This window comes from Adelges cooleyi, unplaced genomic scaffold (assembly GCF_023614345.1).
Source record: "Adelges cooleyi isolate 19-005CV unplaced genomic scaffold, UGA_ACOO_1.1 ACOO_flye_CR_arks_rails_tigmint_CR_PRNA_108, whole genome shotgun sequence".
NCBI classification, from domain to species: Eukaryota; Metazoa; Arthropoda; class Insecta; order Hemiptera; family Adelgidae; genus Adelges; species Adelges cooleyi.
In genome coordinates this window covers 17,638,387-17,658,849 of record NW_026095761.1, presented here as the reverse complement: position 1 = coordinate 17,658,849, position 20,463 = coordinate 17,638,387, and the positions used below count along the sequence as shown (strand labels likewise).

Sequence of the window (20,463 nt, the reverse complement as noted above, 5' to 3'; positions counted from 1 at the left end):
ACTCTTGAAGGTTCAACAAGTCAAAACTTTAAATTATTTAATGCATTACCTGTGGATTTACTATTTAAAAAAATTTCCATTTTATGGGTAGGTAAAAATATAGATAATTGAAGGTGTATAAATAATGAAAAAACAAAAAGGGAACATTTAGCATACGACGTTAAAGTGATGTATTTAAAAAAAGCTTTTGGTCAAAAATTCGTGGATTATCTAGGTCCTACTTATTTTAATTCTATGCCTGTTATTATTAAAAAGAATATAATCGATAAACATAAACATGTTAAAATAACTATTAATAACTGGTTATATTGAACTTAGAATAAGTTATTTATACGTTTACAAGTAGTTACCATGTACACCTTCATTTTATTTTTATTTTTCTTTCATTATTATTCAATTATTATTTGTAAGTAAACTGTCGCTCTCTACCTTCAACACAAGCTTGCTTTTAGAACGTAGATAATCTCATTGTTATTTATGTAATACTTATTTTATGTAACAATGGATTTACAATAAAAATAAAAAAATTACTAAAATTACAAGACTACCTAATCTTTCTTGTTGTTAACTCTTTTAATTATTTTTTTATAATCAACCTTGCAACAAATCAAATCAACCACAGCTTACAATATTGGTTTAAGTGATTGTGTCAATAACTATTTAGGTGAATGATTAAAACCAATACAATTTTAGTCAATGTGTATTTGGTGTGCGCCACGCAAATATAAAAACATCAAATAAGGATTAAGGGGTAAACCATGTCCCAGTTGTAAAATGTATATCATTAAAATACAGTGTAAAGATTTTAATTAATAATATTTCTGCGTTAGGTCTACATTTGGTTTTTTTTTTTACTTTATAATTAAATATAGTTATAATAGTTTCAAACAACGATTTCGGTATAATATTTTTGATATTTATTTGTCTTGCCATTGTATATGGTTTTAAATACTATTCGAGCGTAGCGGGCAATATTTTTGTATTCCATTATTCTGTTTAACTATAATGGAGTTAGCTTGAGAAAAATACAAAAAAAAAACGTTTAACATGACGTCAATACGGTTGTTGTCGCAGCAGCTATATGGAACGCATACAACACAGCGACGCTGCACAGGTGTACATTACAGCTGAGACCTCGAATCGAATTTTTCTATTATTCGAATTATTTGAATAATCGAATAATACTATTCGTATGAAAATAATTCGACTATTCGAATAGTTATCGAATAATTCGAATAGTAATCGAATAATTCAAGTATTCGAATTTTCGAATATTTTGTCAAATTTATGTTTTTTGTGCTAAATAATAGTAATAAATAATAATAATTAGCCGTACGCGACCGCCGACCATGTGTTTGTGTGTGTGTGTTAACAAGGCGCTTCGTACAAGCAAATGCAGTACAGCCACGTGTGCGGGCCGCCTATTTGTATTCTAATGACACCGTGCGTTGCATTTAAACCGAATCGCCGCAAAAACAAAATATAGTACTTTGTTCGTACATTTTGTTTGATTCCATCCTGGTGCGGAATTGGGCAAACCAACCGTACCGCTCTCTTTTTTTAACCTAGTTTTAGTTTTTACTTCTACTACACGCATGACACCATCCCTTCCGGGGCACAATGACACTACCCTAACCATGCACCACTGGAGGGGCGACAGACTTTGGTCCTTGAGGATGACCATGGAACCCACGCCGATGTTATTGTCACCCTTAGACCATTTGGCTGATGTAGAATATCGGGGTTATGGGAGGTGGTATGGCTAATAGTGAACACCCTGTTTAAAAGTGTGCAGCTTTTATCATTATTCCTTTATTATTGTAGCTCTAAATTGGTTGTTAACAATCGCAGTTCGGACGAAAAAGCTTAATTTTGTATTATTTTTACAAGGTACATTGTTGCTATTTGTGTTTCAAAAATGCATATCAACTCAGTTGTTTTTTTTTCTTATTTCTTATTTTACATAAAGCATTGTGACATAATCGAAACATATATGCAACTACTCTTAGTAATTATTTTGTCCATTTCAAATATCTGTCAAATAAATATAACTCTTGCGTTGTTGATAAAAAAATCAATAAATACTTAGCGAAGAGTATACGAGTCGAAGAGCAAAGACGCCTAAAAATAGTATTATTATTAATAATTATAATTGTCAAATTATAATTCTATATATAATTACAAGTACACATATGGTTATAACTATATCCATAATATGTATTTATACCGAAAAACTATATTAACTGCATGAGCATGTTTTTACCACCCTCAACAATATTACAATAATTTCCTTTTTATAACTTAACAAATTATAAACTAAATTATAAATTATTTAAGGTATTTATTTTTGAATTTTAGTTTACATACTGCAGTTATACAAACATTAGACTAAATCTGGTAACTAAGATAAGCATATCTAGGTACCAGTATTTATACTTAATTTAATTAAACTGTATTTTTACTATATTAAGTTATATAAATAGAATATTAGAAGTATTTTTAAAAATGTCGTAAAATTGATAATAGAGCAGGTGCTATAAATATTTATTTTAACTTGACACTTGGAATATTTAACTAATCTACTTTTCGACTAGTCTCGGCGGGCTGTTCGACACCCTGGTTGGAAACTTCAACGGATGCTTGATGGATTTTGCCAATAGTTGCTTTACCACTTTCGAGTTGTTTTTTCAATAAAGTCTATAAAAAAAAAACCTTTAAGTGCTATTTAAGCCGTACCACAGCGATCTTGCCTAATCTTGATTGATAACTACATAAAATAAATTATTATATGTGCGAAATACAAATTACTGTGTTATATTTTAATTGGTTTTAATGTGCTAAGTACGGCCATGTCATATATGGCTAAAAATGCCAAGTACGAACTAACGTTTGAAACACCCCTCGTGGATTTTGGTGAAAATGTTCACTGCCTGTCTGGTACGATGAAAAGAATGTTTTCAGAGTTTTTAGATATTTTGGCCATTGTCGTAAAAAGTATTTTAAGTTTTTTTCTAGACACCTATATTTTTATCATTCTTTTATAGGATCTTCAGCCAACCAAAAATATGATTGAAAATTAGTTTCTTATGTGAAATAATCTCAGCTTTATAAAAAATATTTTAAGATAACCCCTTCTTTTTAGATAAAAAATTCAATTTTAATGACTTTCTGTAACAAAAAAAAAAAATCCCTTTATTTTATTAAGATTATTTTACATAAGAAAATGATTTTTGATCATTTTTTTGGATGGCTGAAGATACTATAAAAGAATGATGAAAAAATGTTTTTTACATTGCAAGTTCTATCGACAATGATATTATTTATGCTCTATTTTTTTGTACAGTAGTTGTAATAATTTTTTTCCAGACAGAACCTTTTCGAGTGGGTCCTTAATCGTATTGACATGTTCCGTGGCGATAAAGGCATACAAAATATTAATGTACGCCCTTTAATAATAACTATGTTGATAGGTAAATATTGAATACAATTAATAGAAAGTGTATCGATAAAAATTGAGTTAATAATAATAATCATATACCTATATATATATAACTTTTAATACCTCGATGAAGCCTTAATTTTACTACATTTTTTACTTTCAACATTGTCTCGCTAGACTTCTGCGAAAAATAGACGGATTTTATTTAAACAACTATTATTCTATGGTGGACTGGATAATTAAAGACTCGATGGAAGAGAATTAATAATAAAACACATTCAAGAAAATACTGTCTACTTATTGGCATCGAAGGATTTGACGATAATGTCCAACGCTTTAAACTACTAAATGTTTTGGTCTCAATTTTTAAATTATTGATGTATGCTGCTATCTTAATTTTTATTTTTTAAGTACATGAAAGACCTTTTTTTAAAAATATTTTACCAAACAACTAAGAATAATAGAAAAAGTACAAAAAGGAATCGTAGCCATTACCCTTAAAATTCTAGCAAAATGTCTTTATTTTTATTCTATTTGGTTATAGACAGTACCTTTTCGGATTTTAACTTGTTCTTCAATATTACTAGGTGCTGTAGAGTGAATCGGGTTATGTGATTTTTCAATTCGGCGTCTTCAACTGTTTTAGATAAGTCTTTGTAAGTTTGGACGTATCCTTCCACAAGACCAATAATCTTTTGATTAACATTTCGAGGCTCCACTTCTTCTGATATACTTTGAGTGTTTGTGCCGGTGGATGTGCCAGCTAAACTACTTTCCTCGTTTATTTTTTCGGCCACTTCAGGAGACTCGGTCTTGCCCGATACCTAAAATATGAACTACTGTAGTATTTTAATATTTTTATTATATTGAGTATGAAAAATATACTATTTGATATAATTGACGCAATTGGCCAAGTGCAGCTTTTAAAGATCCGGCAACGTCACTTAATGTACTTTTGGCTTTATCTACAAACTCGGGACTAGTGAGTTCTTGTTTAATCTCTTTAAATACTTGTGCGACTGTAGGATTCAAATCGGTTTCGAGAACCCCTGTTTCGTTGATTTCATCACTACACTGTATACAAATAAATTGTCTTTAAAACATATTAATATATATTGTATATCAATATAAACAGCATTATATCATTAATCAAAGCCAGCCAGAACTATGAAATAATAGTCCTTTTTAAATAACAATCTTGATAGGAAAATAGCATATATTTCTATATTTATGAAAAGCCTTCTTTTTTAAATGGGTTGCGTGCTACCAGCTCCTTCATCACTTACCCGGTCGCTTATAACAGGCAAGTCTGACTCTCTTTTTTCATCCACTTCACCACACTAAAACAATTGTGTTTAAATAATAAGTCAGATAATATGTATGTTTATTTAAATCTATTAAAGATGAAACAAGTCGGGACATACTCACCTTAATGACGGTAATTGTTAATAACACGGGTAAAATAATTTTAACTGAGAGCATTTTCATTTTTTCTTTTTTTTTTAATGCATAAGGAAAGATATTTAGCAGAATATTTTTAACTGGTTTGGAGGCTACAAGAACAATGGTAGTATTGCTTGTTTTGAACACAACACATATTTTCTACTAGTGGCAACTGAAAAAAAAACACATTTGTAAACATTAATATTTTCGGTTACCTTATGTAAACATGTTGTTATTGCAACCGTAGCGGAAAACATTTAGGCACTTTCTACACTAAAAAGAAAAATATCTTTGAACAATAACCTATTATATCGACTTTTTTCAAGTCATTATTTAAATATTAAAAAATATGCTACAACTAATTGGCAATGGTTAATTACATTATTATAATATATTGATTGCTATAATGTTTACTACATTATGTGATGCAGAAACATTCTTCGTTTCTTCCTTTTATATTATTTTACCTTCGATTGTTCCAATAAATACCTATGTCGTACTTACGTCGGCCCCTGTTTGACCTCGTTATTTTTTGAAAAGACAGACGACCTATATGACTAGCGACTACAAGAGTCGAACGAACACATTCTCCATTAGAGCATACCATTGCCCAACAAACGTTTAAATATCTATTGAAATTTGAAATATTATATTTTAATTTGTTAACATTAGTATAAAGATTTGTATTTTTTTTAAGTCATAAGTAGTCCGATGCCGCTACCCCAATCTTGGCCGTATGTACATAAGACCTTATCAAAAACGTTTACACTAGCTATCAAACATACAAAAAACAGTAGTTAAATATAAATAAGCTAACAGATTAATATATTTAGTATCGACGCTGGAGCTTCTTTGTCTGGTGGCCCTGAAAAGAGCCGGTATGGGATTAGGTTGAGTTGGGTTGAACTGAGTTGAATTGCATGTAGCCAGGCCAGGGATTGTTAGAAACGAACATTTGGTCATGAAACATAACCGGTTGGTTTAGAGTGTCATTCTTGAGGTTGGGTTTTTAAGGAATCTTTTTCTAAAGCGAGAGCCAGCTCTAATATCTGGGACCGCTTAGCACAGACTCAATTAGAAGCCCGTGAGCTCCCCTCCAAAGATTAGGTAATATAATTCCTATTCAATGTTAACAGCAGAATATTGGGAAAATACATAGCTCTAAGTTTTATAAAATCATATAAAAAATAAGTATCAGTATATGAGTATTATATTTTTTATTTTACTCGTGACTATACAGAGTTGTGTAAACAGTTGTATGTAGCGTGCAATAAGCAATGTCAATGTAAACCCGAATAAACTAGAACTTTCATAAAAGTTTCAACGCTCATACCATAAGAACGATAATATTTTTAAAAAAACACATGTGTTCACAAAAATACATCTATTATAATATTTTAGCTAAAGAACATTTTATACAAACATGGAACTATTTCGACTGTATTTAAAAAAGTTATAGCGCACCGTAATTCTGTTAAAGAATGAGTATATTTTTTTAGGTATATCTCTCATAAGGGGATTGGTTAAACTTTGACCCAATTCAGTATCTCACAGGTACGATTGCTGACCTTTAGAGTTGCTACATTAAAAAATCAGTCAGCGGTTTAGAAGTTATCGTGTGTCTAGACACAAAAATATTAAAATAGTATTAACATTTTAATTTTTAATGAATAAATTAACCCAATTCGCTAACTTCTTATGCTCAGCTTGGTTTATACTTTGTCACTGCCTACTATATAATAGCTACTGTATTAACCAGCACACACTAAGTCGACGTTTAATGTGCTGTTTTTTTTTTAAAACTATGATTGACTAGGGTGTACTTGGAAGTATATTTTTGTATTTTATTTTTCTGTTTAACTGTAATGGAGTTGGCTTGATAAAAAATACAAAAAACGTTTAACATGACGTCTATACGGTTGTTGTCGCAGCAGCTATATGGAACGCATAAAACACAGCGACGTTGCACAGGTGTAACGAAGCATTTTAATAATGCTGTTTAGTTAACGTAGCGAAGGGAGAGAGCGGGAGGGGTTGGACACTCCAAAATTGATCGAAATATGTATTAATATAGTGTCGGTGAGTTTAGGGCGTTTTTCATTTTTTTTTTTTTTCAATCGCCATTCGCGACCCGCCTAATGGAGGATAATGTCATTCGTTACGCCGTACAACAATATATTATGCAATCGTTTCGCATTGAACGTTTACCGGCGGCGATGAATATGTATAGCCGGTATAGAGGTGGGTATAAACGCCGAGTGTTGATGTTGTTTTTTTTTTGTGACATTTATTATTTATGTATATTGTACTTTTTTTTTTTTGCGTCCCTATACTAACACCGGAACAGCGCCGCTGAAAGCAGCACCCTTTAAATCATCGCCTCCGTCATCGTATCGGTGTCGGCCCTGACGTGGTCGAAACCATAAAACGCACGTTCGCCAAATACTCGGTCGCCTCGCCGCACCCCCACACCCCCCAACCGCCCTTTATAATATTGTTTTATCACATTAAAACGGTCCGCGGCGTTGATTTTATGCGACAAACCGGCCGCGCTAAATAATAATAATAATTAGCCGTACGCGACCGCCGACCGTGTGTGTTAACAAGGCGCCTGGTATAGGCAATTGCGGTACAGCCACGTGTGCGGGCTGCCTATTTGTATTCTAATGAGACCGCGCGGCGCGCGTTGCATTTTAACCGAATCGCCGCCTACGCCCACGTCATTACTGGCGGCACGTACTGGCGATTAGATTTACAGAACAAAAAAAAAATAACGTTCGACCGGTACGGTTAATCGCTTAAGTGCTTAACCGTGAAAAAAAAAACACACACACACACTCACACATAGCACTTAAGCCGAAACGCGTTCAACCGCACATGTAAATGCACACTGCAATGCCATCGACTACTTAGGAAATCTAGTATTATAACCCTTTTCAAAGAACAAACATTGAGTGAATTCATAGTGATGTGATTATTCCGTTAACCCTTATTTACATCTAATTGAATAATACCATTTTAATGACTTCGAAGTCATTAAATATAATAATTTAGTCGAGTATGAAAAATAATGTCTTATATTTCTATTAAAACCGTACTTATGTCGTCATTTTTACAAACTCGGTAGTTTTAAAACCGTCTCGCTATAAAAGTATAATAATTTTTCTTTTAATAATCCGTCAACTCATTTTTCTCTATTAATTATTTCAACTGGGACATACGGTCCGAATTTTTTGGTTCTATATTAGTTTATATCAACATAAAAGATTTTAATAACGACAGAAACAGTGCCTATTCTAAGAAATAATTATTAAAGGAGGAAGACATTAAATGATGTATTTCATAATAATAAATTGGCGCTCAGAAGCCAAACTGATTAACTCCATAAAATGACATTTTTCAGGACAGGCAGTTAAAGTTATTTGAAACAATGTATGTAAGTACAATTGCCAATGAACGTAGTGCACTCTAGTGGCGAAAAATTCAACTATGGAGTTATTTATCTTGGCCACTGAAAATTATACACTTTTGTAATCCAACCATGCTATTAATAGCAATTTGAAAAAAGTGGATTTAATCGGCTTGGCACCTGAGCGCCTCGTATATATCACTCGATTCAGTTTCTCGATACATTTCAAATAATAAAATATAGTGAAAGGTAGCTGATGAACATAGCTAAAGCAACACTCGACCGACATTATTGTTACCAGGTCGACTGCTGACTTTTTGAGTGTTTTTTTTTTTTTTGTTGTTACTTTATCTTTACCAAAACTTATAACAATCAATCTATTATTACTCGGTTGGAACTGACCTCGTCTCGCATCACTCGAGACTTGGCCGGGTTAAGGACCTAACTCCTGTAATCCTGTGCGACAAATCCTTGGCCGTTACGGGGTAACGCTTTACCTGGTCGCGCACACTTCGGCGACATTACCTACTAAACATTGGCCGACAAGAGCACCGATTTATCAACACTGTCGCCGTCACTTCATTTTCGTCTCGTTCATGCTAGACGCAAATCGAAAACACAGTAATTACCGTTATTGGCCTGTCGAGTCGCTGGGATTGATTGGCTTCACAAACTACTTTGCAAATTCTTAAAGTGTTTTCGCAACGATTTATCTGCGCCGGGAGACTAAGCCGGTGAGATTTAGCGTGCCAGCAGATTTTGTCTCTGTAACAATAATCCCCTAAAATATATCCATCGTCTAAGTACCCCACATAAGATGCGGCACACTAGCGGCACAATAACGTCTACTGCATTATGCTCAGAATGTGACAATTACTTACTTCCACCTTATACGCAGCTACGAACCGCGTGCTAAGATCAATAACCACTGCTAATTCATTACATGGCAAAGAATAGAAGTCTTATAGAAGTAGTCTCTCGAGTGGTGCAACCTATTTAATTGCTATACTTTACGCACGATGTCGACCGTGCTATGTGATCATCGCCGGACAAACTAATTGGTTTTTCGATCTAACTTTAATTAGAAAAGACCAGATTGGAAATTAAGTTGAAATAGCCAAGCACAACGACAATTACAAATGGTAAATCAAACTGACTTTACATACAAATTATTAATGTAATTGTTTCGAATAATAGATGAATATTATGTATATCTTAATAAATAAATTATATTTTAAATATTAGTATTGAAATACGACGTTAACGTTAATATTTAACCTTCTTTTTGTGATACACTCCAAAAAAACTTAAAACACAAAAATTGTAAAAAAAAATATGTGTAAATAAAAAATCGACTCTTCGATGATTTTATATTTTATTAAAAATTGAGTTAATATTTATTTGTAAATTTCACTGATGTATTAATATTCTTCATTAATTTTTAACTGTTAACTCACTTAAAATACTTACAAAAACAATTAATTTGCCCAAATCTGTTTAATTATTTCGGCTCAATCAATGAAATCTCACAATGAAAAAAAAAAACGCATTTAATCTGACTAAAAGTGTTGTCAGGTCTGAGAAATGAACTTTTAATTATTTGAAAATACAACCGAGTACATTAAATTTCAGATTAATTTTCCAAAGGTATTAAATGGATTATTTAAAACGTGAATAACAAACACTCCAATAGTTTATTTATGACTTTATCGGTGTTTCTTTTTGCGAAGCTTCCTTTTACAATACGAATTTACTAACTAAGAATACTTTAAATCTTTTTTGAACGTGCTTTTTTTTAATGTAATGGATGTTCGTATTTTGTTAACCGATTTCGATTACTATATTTTTGCTTTCCATATTATATCTCTCAAGCCATAAAATACACCGTTGGACGTTCACAATAGAGGACATCAAAATAATATATTTGAGGCAGACAAGGACTTTATGTGTGAAAAATATTCGGGAAACCGCTTTTGTTGGGAAAACATTGAATTTATAATAATGTTTTTTTTTCCGTCGACCCGACTAAGGCCTTTGTTGTTTTTGTCGTGTAATAAAAAACAATTATTTGTATTTCCGGAAATACAAATTTTACTACGACGCTACAGGGTGACAGCATTTTTCAGTAAAATTAAAATAATGTTCATAAATTGTCTGCCCTTTATACCCCGCAATATATATATAAATATATATTCTTCTGGAATTCGTCCATCGCATGATATATATATATATATATATATATATTGTGTATTTCCCTTATTATTATTATTTTAGCACCGTTAACAAGAGACCCTTTGTTGGAGCTTTTTTATTATTAAAACATATAAATTAAACTGTTTACACGACGGTCGTTTGGCGAGCAAACAATGATGACCATTTGAACTCACCCAAAGGTTATCCAAATGCACGTTTAGATAGTGGTTCAGATTAGGTCAGGTTAGGCAACAGCGTGTATCATGTACCTTGTCCAATTGTATTGAATTTAGAAAATATATGAACTTTATCCAATTGTATTGAATTTAAAAATATTTGAGCTTCGCAATAAAAACGGTTAAAAATGAAATGTGTTATGTAATAATATGATGATTTATAGTGTATTGAATGTTAAATACATTTGACACTACTCGAAATTATACTGAAATAATAACGACTGCCTTCAAAGACTAATGATGTGTTTTTGAGAAGTTAAATGTACTTGTACATGCGGTTGTTCAAGAGTCATTTGCACCGGTATAATAATAATACTTATAGAAATACTTACTTGGAAATTTAGAATATAACATATATTTTAACAATATAGAGTGGTATACCATGATTTGTTGTTAAAAAATTAAAAATTATTTTTTATATTAGTCATTCTTAATTTGAACAAATTTTAATAATTAGTTGCCTAAAAACATTGTCCAGTCTTGAAAACATTTTCTAAATAAGATTATCAGTTTTTTTCAAAAAAACTATATTAAGCGACATTGGAATAGTATGGTTTGGTAAATGGTGGTATTTTGAGAAATACCATTCAATCAGCAGTAAACTATGAGAATCACGTTTTTAGACGTGTCCAGGTATTGGTACCTCACTTCCCTTTCCGGTTTTGAATTTGACACCAAGATAGGGAAAGTATGAAAAATATTTTCTTAGGCAGTTGGCAACCTTGCTAACAATTCCTTCGAAATCAGCCATAGCGTTGCCTTTGTCTGGAAAGCAGGCTTATTATCAGAAAAACGTGGCGATAGGGTGAATATGTGGATGTGATTTTACCACATCTCACTCCATCTTGACAGTCATAAGTAATATCATGTAATTCCTAAATAAATAAATTATTAAAATTCAATTTTTTCATTCCCAATACGACCAAGATAATTACAGTTCTCGTGGAAATTCTCACACTTCGTGGCCTCACTTCCCTGGAATTGGATTTTTTGCCATTTTTTAATTTTGTCCTTTGAAGTGATAAAAAAAAGAATAATTTAAAACAATTTTATTTAAAAAAAAAGCCAAAATGTTTTCGTTAATTTTCGATATCGCTAAAAGTTGCTAAAAATATGCTAAAATACTAATATCACACATTAAAAAAAAAAATACTAACAACATGTTTGAAAACATTTTGAAACTATTAAAAAATGTTTTGCTGTTATTGGTATGTGGTAAGATACTAATTTATATAATGTATAAATAAATAGTTAAAATGTCAACAAGATATGACGTATTATGCCTATTTCTGAACATCAATTATCAAAACAGATTGTGAATTAACTATAACATAATCGAGTGTAATATTGCAAATTGTAGTAGGTATTATTTTATTTATTTTCAAGCCGTACCGTGTTAAATAATTTTCGCCGTTCAGTATTTGAATAAAATTGCGCTACACAATCGTGTATTTACAAGTATACTGTCTACTGTAGCGGAATAATGTATGAAAATTATTGTGTACAGCAAAAATAACACAGAGTGTACTGTGCCGTTTATGTGTGTATTCATGTCTAATGGATGATTTGCATATAAACGAATCGACGGTGCAGTCATCATTGTACTACTATACATTTGTGTACATTCTACATGGTTGACGTTTACTCAAAACGAGTTGAAAAATCCTGCAGTCGACCAGCTGCATAACATTATAATAGCTGGACGCTATGCGGTCAGACCCGCCTAAATGATGGACGACGTTGGCAAAATATTTCTGTACGAGAAGTGGAAATTCGCGCTCAAAGTCTATGTTTGTGATGGGTTTAGTGGAAAATTCAAATTCACCCCCACGGTACGATTTGAATAACGGCGGCGTAACTCTCACTTGACATGTGGGCGACAACACAAACACGAGGTCGCATAAATTTAAATTTCCATACATTTCACTTTGGCTAGAGTTTCATTTGATTAACAATAACGGTTAAAAACAAGTTCAGTAGGCGTGCGCAAAAAACTTGGAAGGCGTTTCGTGATGGTGTTATATGAGCGCCAAAAAGAAAAAGTAACGCATCAGTCCTGTGGATATTTTAATTGCTTAATGTTTATTGAATTTATACTGTACAAGGCTATTGTACTGAATATTCGACTTCCAGTTTCCATTAGATATAATTATTTTATTATTATATTTTCATGTCGGCTTTTATAATTTGACACGAGCGCAATGTCCGTCAAGAAACGAGACAAAGCTCTAAGCGTGAATGTAACTCGCCATCGCCTCGCGTTTTATATAATAATTATTTTATTCGTTGATAAATTACTGGAGCGCGTCTTACGGGTTAACGCTTCAAAAAGAAGCCCATAAGCTCGCCAACCGGGACACCTCCTTAATCTGTTTACCGCCAAGTCATCAACAGCTTTACAAAGACACAATGCTGTGCACGAGACAAGTCCGAATATAACATTTCGTATAAAACATACATCAAAAATAAAAATAATCCAATAAATAAAAGCGACGGGAATGAGTAGGAGTGTTCGCATTCAATATTCGTATTATACAAGACATATCAGCCAACCGAGTAAATAAAAATTGCGAATGTAACCATAACAATGACATATTATACAACACTGTTTGGACAATATTATTTTCTGGTTCGTTGATATCTGGGTCCGGTGTATTGATTTCATTTTGCTCGGGCCAAGTTGCGTTTTTCAATTTCGTTTTTTATAGTCGTTGATAGTTCATGAAATAAATAATAATTCACAAAAATGTTCGGCTCAAATGGAAAATCTCTAGGAAAAACAAGTCGACCCAAGTAATATCCCCCAGCATATGGCCAATCGTCTGGTCCGCTTACAACATAGTGCCATTCCAATATACTTGACGGAACGGGTTCAGCTACTACATAATATGGTACTGGTTCAGTTTTAACACGAGCATAATCTTGTTTTAATCGAAGCATATGATATCTTAGGTGGCATAATTCTATTTTGTTCGTATATTTGTTAACAATAACTTGTGGAAAATAATTAATTTAGTAACAGACTCGTGAAAAACAAAAATAATAATAAGATATCATATTATAAATCTGACCTTTGGCTAGTTATTTATTTATATTTAAGCAGAAAAACATGACACCCTAAAGCGCAAGAAAACAAATACGACGTTTGTCCTTTCAAACTCTATACGCAAATAACCAGATTAAAACAACAGATAATAATACTATGATGTAACACAAAAATGATACTCCCGTGGGAAAGTTTGGTGACAAACTAAGTGTCACAAACTATAGTCCTATAACCATCCTACCTCATATTTCAAAACTCAGTGAAATCATTGTTCTTAGTTCCCCATTCGACTTCCCGCTGAGTCGCTCGTTAACAACGTGTAATTTACTATCGTTCATCTAAAACTTTCTTTGAAAATTTCCTTATTATCCGCTTAACGCGGACCGTAAATAATGACTCCTCTTTTTGCCTAAACTACTTCACGTTAAATCATAATGTATTCGGTGCGTTGTTTGATGGTACCGAAATTATGAAAATAACATTAGCAAACTTCGTTTTAAATAAATAATATATTTTAGCTATTCCACTTGAAACTCAAAACAACTTAAAACGCATTTAATTTTACGTATACAGCCTTCGAGTTAGGTACTAAAGGCATATGAAGTTAATTAATACTTTACTGTGTAATTTATATTAAACAATAAACGTTTTTTTTATAACTTACATGAATTAATTTTATTTTCATTTTCAATAAATATAATAGGAAACATGCTTGGCTTTATTTACCTACTAGTATTAAATCACCGGTTAGAAACCAATAACTAGTTTAAATAAACCGCTGTCGACAAAAGCAATTCGTTTTGATTTATTCATGTGTTTAGTTTTCACTGTTTTTCTTGTACCGATATTATGTATTGTTTTTTTAGCGGATATTTTGAGTCTTCAAATAATCCAATAATTACAACACTGTTATGTTTATTATGAACATCGTGTTAACGACCTAGTCGAGTATTTGTGTACTAAGTTACCAAAAATTATGTTACACTCAACTCGAATATTGGGTTTCTGGTTACATTAAATACAATGTTATCGGGAAAAAAATCCAAAAAAACTTCTATATTTTGTTAAATTTTCATTTTCCGGCAGTAATTTTGACGGGTATGAATTTTTAGGTATGGTGTACGTGTTCGGCAGACTCCAAGTTATAATACCATCAAACCTTCAGCCCAAACTAAGGAGTAGGAAAAAAGTTATGCATTGATTTGTGCACAAGTATCGAAATCCTATGTTAAATCCCATTTAAACTAAAATTAATTTTTATCTTATTTTATTGTACTTAGAAACTTTTTAGGGGGCGTCGAGGTTAAAATTCAGAAATCGACTTTTTAAGGACCACCCTAATATATATATATACACACAGGATGATTCTTCTAACGCCCTACACTAGTTTACTCAAAAACTACTTAAATTTTTACAAAAAAAAATGTTTAATAATTTGATTGTGAATTAAATACTAACTAATTATATAATACTTTTTTTTTGTATCATAAGCGAAATTAAAGATAAGAAATACGCATTTTTTTTGTGCTAACAAAAGGTATTGAGGTTTTGTATCTTTATTTCTTCTATATTAAAATGAACTCAGTAAATCTTGGCACTTAAACTTAATGCAAGTAAGTTTTATAATTGTTAAGAGGAAGAGAAGTATATACTATTATGCTGTGGAGATTTTTTGCCTTCGTTACAGGTTTATCTATAAATTATTATACAAACTTTGGCGATGCCTTTTATTTTCCTTAATTCTTTCTCGACGTGAACAATGCGCGGTGGGGTTTGTTTTTCACCTATTTACTGTAACTCTCATTCCGACCGTTATACAAAAAAAGAATATAAATAAATCTGGTTTACTTGAAAAAAAAACTAATAATAAAACGCAATAATTGAATTAACCCGCCGAGATTTAACGGTATTTTTTTTTTTTTACCTACCCTATAAGTAGATGAAGTTTTCAATATATTATAATATATACAATGGTATTAATAATAAATTATACCGTAGACGCGGCTCGTGGAAATTACATCGTAAGTGCGCGTCTCACGTGGTTTTCCGGTATTATAATGAAAAAAAAAAAAAAAAAAACGAACAAATAACAACAATAATAATTTGTCTTCGACGGGTGACACGTGTGCTTCATATTCTTTGACGGCAAAATTTGAATTTATGAAAAACGTTGGACCGTTCCAGTCGGGAAACTCGTCAAGTGCACCTTAATGCGAAACTTTCAAGAATATTATCAAACTTATACTTTAGCGGCGGCGGCGGCGGCGGCATTTTACAATGGCAAACTTGTACTTACCGGCGGCAACGTCGTATATCATAAAATAAGCCGAACGCGTCCAATTTGAACCGATAGGGCGGCATAATATTACAAGTGACGTCGTTCAGACCAAAGTCGCCTATTGTTGTTAACAGCCGCACGCGATGAAATTATTTCCCCCCTGCACGTTTATTTTATTATAATAATATAATATAAGGTGACTGTATATAGGTACATTCATTCCGGACCGGTGATTTTATAATCGTGCACGCTCCGAAGAGCTTATATTATTAAAACCGTTGTCGTTCGACGACATCAAATATATTGGCTAAGTCATATCGTCGTACACATAAACCCGGATACAAAATTAGGTTAACGGTGAACACTTACATCAGACTCACATTAGATAATTTATCTGATGTATTAAAGAAAGGAGAACCACATCGCCACCCCCACCCACATCTTTATGATGAAAAACCCCTAGAACTGGTTGGGATCTCGAATAAAGTAAACTGTTGCTCTCGGCGATACTTTGATTACTATTTTGGCACACAATAAGAATCATAAATTGTTTTCTCCGCATCCATTCCTTTTATTTGTATAACAGTTAAAGTACTAACGTCACAGTTCATTAGGGTTTTAAAATGTCCCACTAAACAGTTTTACTTCATCGTCACTCGGTAAAGCTAACAGTTTTGTAATTTTTTTCAAATTTACCGTAAAAATTGTGGTTGTACTTGGATCTGCGACCAACTTTTTTTCATCTCTTTAACAAGAGTTAAATAATTTAAACATAATACCGTAGCATCGTAATTTTTTTAACATTGAAACGAAATGACCATGGACCTAGTATAACGCACTGATATTATGTTGTATTACTGATGTTGTTCGTTAGGTAATATTATGTCATATCCTAAAAACGTAAGGGAAGTTTTTAGGTTTTCTTCCACATCTGCCGGTTCAATTTCTTCAGTTATATCATTAATGTACGTTTGGTATGCTCTTCGGAGTCTGTGTGCCGTTTCCAAGCCGGGACAATCTATTTCCAACCTACTTCGCAATACCACAAAGGGTTCATTGTGAACAGACGCTAATTCAGCTGAGTAGAGTTGTTGATTACTTTTGTAATATTATGCAATGTGTTTTTTAATTTTATACAAAAAAAAATAATTAAATACCCACACAGGCCGTACCATTGTTCTAGTTTGTTGAGAATATGACATAACCACCAACATTTTTTTTTGCCCAGTTGTGAGTGGAATACCAAGTCGTTTTAATTTTCTACCATACATGGTACAATATACAATATACATTTTTTTTTCCAATAACAGGACCACAGGATGTAGTGACAGTTGCTACACTCGAAAAACTATACTCTTTTGATTCATACCTTTGTTTTAGATTTTTTTTTTTTTTGTGATAGACAAGGAACTTCAAATTTTGGCATTTTACTAAAAAGTGATATATTTAAGAGACCATAACTTTTTATCAAATGAACCAAAAATTCTGAAATTTTTACAGCACTTACTTATATGTACGTAGAAACATTAGGTAAAAGTTTTGTAATGGAGACTTATTTTTACTGGGAGCTGTAAGATTTTGAATTTCTCATTATAGTTCTACAATCTACAATACAAAATTTGAGAAATTCAAAGTCTGTACTTAGAATGGTTTCAGTTTTGTACAAACTATGAGTTCATCGGTCTTTTTCCTAGGTAATTCTGGCAATCGATGTTTGATAATTCAATTAAAATTGTGTTTAAATCCTATTTGAATTTCTCAAATATTCAGTGTTCCCATTATTGTTTTTTTTTTTAAGTAAACGAAACAGTTATTCAAAAATCGACTTCCACAATAACCTGAGATAAAGGTCAACAAACTTTAATATTTACAGAACTAAAATCCGATAATTCTAAGTAGGCGTAATTTTGTCAGGCTTTCAAGTCTAAATTGGTTTCTTGTAAAAAAAATGGCTTTTACTTGTAGAAAAAATTATATACGTTAAAAATTATACCCTAAAGCTTATACAAATTGTCCTGAAAATAAATTAACATGTTCGAAATTTATTAAAACCACTTTTTTCTCAAATATTGCCGTGTACGGTCAACCAGTGTTTAGTTGTGGTAGACATGCTGGTTCTGTTTTTCTGTTTGGCTTACAGGTTGATCTGGGTCAACCTATCTGATAACAATATAAAATCTTATAATTTTACCACCTTTTTTAATTATTTAATTATGTCCTTTGGCATCTACAAAAATTAATTAGATATGCGACCAAACAAAAAAATATCTTACTGTCGATTTTCCTAAATTCTAAATTAAGTTGATTAATTTGTCGAAAAAAACATTTAATGACTTATGTAAGCATAATTATTTTAATGACATAAGCAAACATATGTATTCAGTTGTTTTGATAGTTTATCATTTTTACTATAAATGTATAGACTTAATGTTTTTGGAAATTATGAAAAAAATATCAAAAACTGTTTTGAAGTCCTTAAGTTAATTAATATATCAACCCAAAATACAAAAAAAATATGTTTAAATTACAATATTTGATGATATTTATTATCAAATATTGTAATTTAGTTAGTGGTGTACATAATACAGTTTGGAGAAGGAGGGAATATCACCCCTGTATAAACTATAAAAACAGTAGGAGATTTTGATTTTCATCTTTAACTGTTATATAAATATATGAATACAATAAATAAAACAAAAATTTGTAATGATTATTACTATTATTTTTTTTGGAGTTTCAATTACGAAACTGGAATGATGTGCTTCGGTAATATAATATGCAAATTATTCCACCAATTAAACTTCACATGCAAAATCAATTATTTTAAGCGCACTCCTGGGTAACATAATACGCGTGCAGATAGTTTCACTCGGCGTTTAAACATAAAACGTTAATTATTATTATACAACAGTTTCATACTCTACAAAATTACTAGAAATTCAAGTATACATTATCCAATACTATATCGATAATAGAATCGTTATTCAAATTAATATATTTTATAAAATTATATTATTAAATTTAATTAAATTCTCCAAAAGCACTAAATGATCTCATTAATATGATTGACAATACAAAAGCTCTGTAAACTCTGTTTTTAGCCTATAATAAATTCAATTTTTTTGGCTATATTCTATTTATAATATTAAAGTACTGAATGTTCGACAGTAAAACATATTATGCGTTATAAATGTTATCAATAGAATAATAATATGTATATAATTATTAATTTCCATTGAAAAAACTGCGCAATTGTTTATAAATTAAGAGATATTATTAATTTATTATTTTAGGTTGATCGTGAAGGCTTTATTGTCTTTTGAAATTATCCCGTAATTGAATGGACAGTAAAAATATCAATTTCGGTTCCCCAAAAATCTTATTTATCTCAAGCAGATTTTCTGGACAAGGGTTTAAAAAAAAAATTTTAAAAGGCCAAGGAAATTAAAAGTTCTGTCAGGCTTTAGACAGACTCGTGACAGGGAAACAGTTAACCCCAACGACAAAACAAATCGGATAATACAATACCATATGTAATCTATGGAAAAACTAAATACAAAGCTACAATAATTAATTCATGCGATGACAAGGAAAGGCACTCTTTCGGTGCACACACACACAATGGGGTACACTTACTAAGAGGCAATAAGTATATAATATATTGGACATTGCTTGCTAGTTAGTTGGATACAAAGTACGTTTGGGAAACGTTCCGAAACCGTCCATTATTATATTATTATTTCAACGGTTTTGGTTTGATTAAATCGACGACGGCAAGCGTGGCCATTGTCTGGCAGGTAACGGGGGAAGGCGCGTACATTATTTTACCGGAAATGGTTTTCCGGCGAAATTGTCGTCGCTCAATGGCACCCGCAGTTACCTATACGATATCTTTTTCTCTCTTTTTTTTTTTTGGCATTAAACCGGCTGTGTCGTTTAATCCAATAAATCACCGCACATAAAGGGTGTGTGTCTCTCTCTCTCTCTCTCTCTCTCTCAATAATGCTCGGGTTCACGTGCCCACGAAGTTTGTCGCAGATACGGCCGCGTGACGTTTACCGTCGAAACCGTTTAGCTCACCTCCCCGACGTCGCCTATGAGGGAAAAATTGGGGGGGGGGGTGCAAGGGGTAGCCCACCGAATCGTCTGGGAAGTTTTTCGCGCGACAACGCCAACACCCGGTCTCGTTGCGTTTAATTAACAACACAATAAGAAACCACGATTGCACCCAATAAACGACCGGGGAGGGTAAGAGCCCAGGGGTGCAGCGAGACTGAAGGAGAACGTACTTGGGTCTGTCTTACAAACAACTCCCCTTCCCTTCTTTGCGAGTGAAACAAACTCATGTCATCCCAAATTTGTAAATTTCTATTAGAAAATCATAGGCGCCCTCCCCCCCCCTGAAACCTTCACCTGCGG

General features: G+C 32.2%; 1 protein-coding gene across 1 annotated transcript; it reads right to left on the bottom strand.

Moving 5' to 3' along the window:
- Positions 1-2,539: 2,539 nt before the first annotated feature.
- Positions 2,540-4,990, bottom strand: LOC126846040 (uncharacterized). Its single transcript, XM_050585126.1, has 5 exons — positions 4,868-4,990; positions 4,726-4,779; positions 4,325-4,513; positions 3,991-4,263; positions 2,540-2,697 (listed from the first exon to the last, which is right to left on the bottom strand). The coding sequence occupies exons 1-5, from the start codon at positions 4,925-4,927 to the stop codon at positions 2,575-2,577; spliced, it is 699 nt and encodes a 232-aa protein (XP_050441083.1). The 5' UTR covers positions 4,928-4,990; the 3' UTR covers positions 2,540-2,574.
- Between the last annotated feature and the right edge of the window lie 15,473 nt (positions 4,991-20,463).

Bases quoted from the DNA above. Each gene is read 5' to 3' on its own strand.
- LOC126846040 (XM_050585126.1), bottom strand. From the start codon at position 4,927: ATGAAAATGCTCTCAGTTAAAATTATTTTACCCGTGTTATTAACAATT. The intron at 4,780-4,867 runs GTGAGTATGTCC...CAATTGTTTTAG, and splicing joins TAACAATTACCGTCATTAAG to TGTGGTGAAGTGGATGAAAA. The intron at 2,698-3,990 runs GTACTGTCTATA...TTTTTTTTATAG, and splicing joins ACAAGTTAAAATCCGAAAAG to ACTTTATTGAAAAAACAACT.